Source organism: Sphaeroforma arctica, assembly GCF_001186125.1.
Source record: "Sphaeroforma arctica JP610 unplaced genomic scaffold supercont1.108, whole genome shotgun sequence".
Taxonomy (NCBI): Eukaryota; class Ichthyosporea; order Ichthyophonida; genus Sphaeroforma; species Sphaeroforma arctica.
The window spans coordinates 81,609-86,398 of NW_014040450.1; the positions used below are offsets into that span (position 1 = coordinate 81,609).

General features: G+C 42.5%; 2 protein-coding genes across 4 annotated transcripts in view; one reads left to right on the forward strand and one right to left on the reverse strand.

Moving 5' to 3' along the window:
* Positions 1-344: 344 nt before the first annotated feature.
* Positions 345-1,244, reverse strand: SARC_02425 (hypothetical protein; the record flags this gene model as incomplete). The annotated part of the gene is made up of 1 exon (XM_014303818.1): positions 345-1,244. The coding sequence occupies one exon, from the start codon at positions 1,242-1,244 to the stop codon at positions 345-347; it is 900 nt and encodes a 299-aa protein (XP_014159293.1).
* A 2,979-nt stretch (positions 1,245-4,223) lies between these two features.
* The window catches only part of SARC_02426 (hypothetical protein), a 31,015-nt gene continuing 30,448 nt past the window's right edge, over positions 4,224-4,790 (forward strand). For all 3 annotated transcript variants that reach the window (XM_014303820.1, XM_014303819.1, XM_014303822.1), the window contains exon 1: positions 4,224-4,716. In XM_014303820.1, the coding sequence (XP_014159295.1) occupies positions 4,451-4,716 (266 nt within the window). In that variant the 5' untranslated portion in view covers positions 4,224-4,450. The remainder of the gene's footprint in view (positions 4,717-4,790) is intronic.

A 4,790-nucleotide genomic window follows, 5' to 3' on the forward strand; every position in this document is an offset into this window, starting at 1 on the left:
TGTGTGTGTGTGTGTGTGTAGTGTGTGTGTGTGTGGTGGGTGGTGTGTGTGTGTGTGTGTGTGTGTGTGCGTGCGTGTGTGTGTGTGTGTGTAGGGGTGCGCGCGCGTGTGTGTGTGTGTGTTCATGTGTGTGCGCGTGTGTGTGTGCGTTTGTGTTTGTGTGTGTGTGCGTGCGTGTGTGCGTGTGTGCGTGTGTGTGTGAGTGTGTGAGTGTATGTGTGTGTGTGTATGTGTGTCTGTGTGTGTCGCTTATAGAATGCTTTGTATCCGTAACTCGGGCACAGTCAAGCCACTCCATCCATAGAGGAAGTCGAAAGAGATCCCCAAACCCCATCTCGAAATGTCTACATGATGTACCGCTGGTGGTATTGTTTTGCGGCTTCTTCTTCGCACATTTCTTCAGATTCTTCCTCCAGAGATAAGAAAGCTTCAAACGACCCTAGTGTGTCTACACCGGCGACAACAAAGCCCTTCGACTTCCGGACATTCCATTCGTCCTTAATTTCTTCCGAATCCAGCGAAGAGTTTGCATTGAACTCTTCAAGATCAGCAAAATTGGCATCACTTTTCTTGTCGCTTCTACTGATGAAACTGTCATTAGTAGGAACATCTGTGACCGTATGAATGGGTACTGTGTCGCCAATTCTCTTGGGGAATTTAATGTCATTCACACGATCAGTGCCTCGAGAAGCGTCGCCGATCCTGAGCAAAAACTCTCTAATTGAATCCTCTCGGGGGCCAAATTTTACGACAGAATGATACTCAGTTTCGGTCTGAGCATCACTCGCCTTCAAATCTCTTTTCTTGTCACCTCTGCTGCTGAAACTGTTACTAGCGGGAGCATCTTCGACTGTACGGATAGGTCCTGTGTCGCCAATCTTTACTGGGAGTTTACTGCCATTCAAAAAATCAGTGCCTTGGGAACCGTCGCCGATCCTATCCAGATATTCAGTGCTGGGAATGCCGTTGTCATGGCCGAAATCTACGATTGTATGGTCCCGTACTTTACGAACAAATTCTGCCTGGAGATCTCTGCCACCTGTGCCTTGGGTGACATTGTCAACTTTAATCTCGATAAGAGTAACAGTTTCGTATGTTACGGCCGTGTCGATTGGAGAAAAAACCCGTCTAATGGCTCTGTTAATACGCATCCGATTTTGTCTGTTCACAATTGATTTTTGCGCTGCTAGTACCACTGCGACAAAGGCCGCGAGGACTAAGAAGTACTGCATAGTAGAGTTCATGCTAGTTGAAATTGTTTCGCTATTGTATGAGTGATTTCATTTATGAACTTTTTTTCTTCATTATATACTACTATTTAGAATATTAGGCTTTGGTTTACCCCTCGGAAATATCCTATCCACATATATCACGGGCCTCTGGATTAGGGTCGCGAGCAGAAATCAGGTTCCGTCGTAGCGTAAATCGTGAATCTAGCAGAGACTCTATTCAGAGGGCCGTGCATATATGTATATATAAAATATATTCACGGTTTATGACAAATTGATAATAGATAATAGCCAAAATGAACAGATGGTGTAAAGTATTATCGGATTGGCGCTTGAAGTTATGGGAAGAATAGTTATTGGTGCTTATTTCAGTTGCTTGGGTAACATTTTTGCTGTCCCCCAGCAAGCAGTGAGGCAGCAATAGCAGTAGCTGGCTATTTTTCAAATTAAGGCGACCCGATGGCCAATCAGGCAATCAGTCAATCACCCAAACTTGGTAAATTTAAAATTATGAGTCGAACCGTGCTTGTTGCTTCGCTGCTGCTGTGTATTATTTTTACTTTAAGAAAATTCAAAATTGAAAATAATTTTTATCACGTATTGATCCCTATTGGCCCTTTGTTTTCTGCTTTCGCAGGCAAACAATGGGTATGCCGGTATGGTGCACAGACGTCAGAGCGTCAAACCAGTGGACGACAGTGCACACTGGTGAGATCATTTCTATCATCGCGATGCTGTTGACCTGCTGTAGGCACCACATCAGCGTATCTGACTATCTGTATCGATCATCGATATGCTCGGTATCTGATTTATACATGTTCAGTTAATTATTATTATCTTCGCCAATTATAATATCTGTCTGTCGATTCTTTTACGCGTGCGTGTGCTCAAATACTGTATCAGCTGTGGCCGCGAAAACCTGAGTTCAGTTTATTGTTATTATCTTCGTCAATTATAATATCTGTCTGTCGATTCTTCTACGAGTGCTTGTGCTCAAATACTGTATAAACTGTGGCCGCGGAAGCCTGCGTTCAGTTTATTGTTATTATCTTCGCCAATTATGATATCTGTCTGTCGATTTTTTTACGCGTACGTGTGCTCAAATACTGTAATAGCTGTGGTGAACATGCGGCCGCGGAAGCATGAGTTCAGTTTATTTTTACTATCTTCACCAATTATAATACCTGTCTGTCGATTCCGTATGCTCAAATACTGTATTAGCTATGGCCGCGGAAGCCTGAGCTAACAACTTTATAGGTTAATATTTAAAATATGATACTATTTACGAGCGTAAGTATGCATACATTGTGCTAGATTGACAGAAAACACAAATTTGAACATTAATAGGGCATGCTTCACATTGTACGGCACTATTACCACAATATTGCATTGGTCATACAAGCATTGATATGGGGTGTACTTATTTTATTGTACAGTTATCAACGAAGACTCCATTACCTAAGCTAAGCTTATTTAGATGTAGAACCTCTCACCAGTATGTTCGGCATATAGTGTAGCTACTCACGCGAGAGTAAATATACACAATATAATCGAAGGAGATTGAGTGATGTACACCACTGCTGATACTACTTCCGATAGTAACACAGGCATCAATTGGATGTCATCTAATGAATTAAAATTAAAATTCGCTGGGTCATAGATTTCACAGTCACAGATAGCAAACGGCACATTACATATGAACTTTGTTACTAACGCTTCGATGGGAAAAATGGACTTCGTCATATGATTTCCCGTAGCCATTGCATGGTTTAAATTGTGCATGGGTGTGCAAATTCATAGGGAAGGAAACGTGAACAAGTATTTATAGGTACTTACGGTAATCGCTCCGTGCATCTCGGGCGAACCCCAGATACGTCCTTCACTACACTGTGTCAACGCTCTGAGCTCCGGAACCTGGATGAGAAATACGATCCGTAGTTAGCAGACAGACTTTATTGTAGGTGATGCAGCTAGAAATAAACAGCTATAATCTGATAAGCATCAGGGATACTACTTCGTATACAAAATGCATGTGTTTCTTATTTAAAACCGAATAGTAGAACTGTATGTACACAAAAACACATAAAACCATGCGAATACCACCGAGTTTCTGTAATCAGTACGAGAGAGACATTACGATGCCACCTACCTTGAGAGTTTCTGCAATTAGTACGAGAGAGACATTACGATGCCACCTACCTTGAGAAATTTCTCTAGGGTAGGATCACGCACAGGCAGCCTACTCGGGTTGAAGATACGTACATCACAATCCATGCGCTTAAGCAAACGTGCAGTCTCATACGCACATTTACGGGCAAAACTACTCTCGCGCAAAGATCCGTACAAGACTAAAATCCTGGGCTTGTGTTCTATTGTTGCTCCTGAGAAATGCATAGCCATATTGGTGAAAAGATTCTGGGATAAGAACGAAGCGAAAAACTCGTATTTTGTGCAATACGGCATACTTATTTATAGTACCGTGCTTACTTGTTCAATTGCTCTGGTCCTATGCTTTTTTATCATAGCCATAGCGGTATTGCCTCCTCCTCCTCCTACATAATAAAACAAAGAAAGAACACAAAACCCTAAACTTTAAAATAGTGCAAGTGGCTATTATTCTGGCGGGCTTTGTGCTGTGCGTTTTTTGGCGGGCTTTCCTATTGTTCGTCAGATTTATTTGTCATTTCGTATTTATTTTTTGTTGAAAAAGAAACCTACGGGCTACGGCTACGTGCTGTCACCGTGTACTATTTACAAATTTTATTTACATAGGTCTCTTGGTAGAGATATATTAAACAAAAGATATAAAAGTTTTATATCTAGTAGACCGTCAGTACTAATACTATCGTGTGCTGTATGTATTGCCGCACTGTCACACTGTGAAGGTTAGTGTCACTCGAAGTGCACACAACTACTAGTGCAGCTGTGTAAGGTTAGTTGCGCTGCCTGTTTAAGACCCTACTGACAACGGCTTGTGGACGTCAAGGGTTGCATTGAAACGCGATCGTACGTCTTTGCAACAGGTTAGAAAGACAAAGAATTTCACATACATAGCCATAGGGTCCACTCAGCAATACGTTATTTAAATACAAGCAATGCCGTGCGAAAGGGGTCAGGACCAGACAGTCGCACGCACGCCCAACCCTCATAATATGCACGTGTGCGAGAGATAAAGTTTTCTAACGCTCTGTGACTCTCGTGTCAGCGCAACGTTAAACGCCATGAGTTCAGCAAAGATAGACAGTCTACGCAAACGCATTGCATCTGCACGGGCGGCGGGGAAAGAGACCCGTGAGGCAGAGCTGTGTTTTGAGATAGGCGAACTACTCAGAGCTAAAGAGAATTTTGCAGAGGCTGTTGATTACTTCGAACGACATGCACATCTGAGTGAAAAGGCTTGGCAATCGTTGCCTACATCCTCCACGCTTGCTAAGGAGTATGCCTTGGCGTGCCGACTGGTGGGTGATTGCTACTCGGGTCTTGCAAGGTATTGTACGCATATATATATATACATATGTATGTATGTATGTATGTATGTATGTATGTATGTATGTATGTATA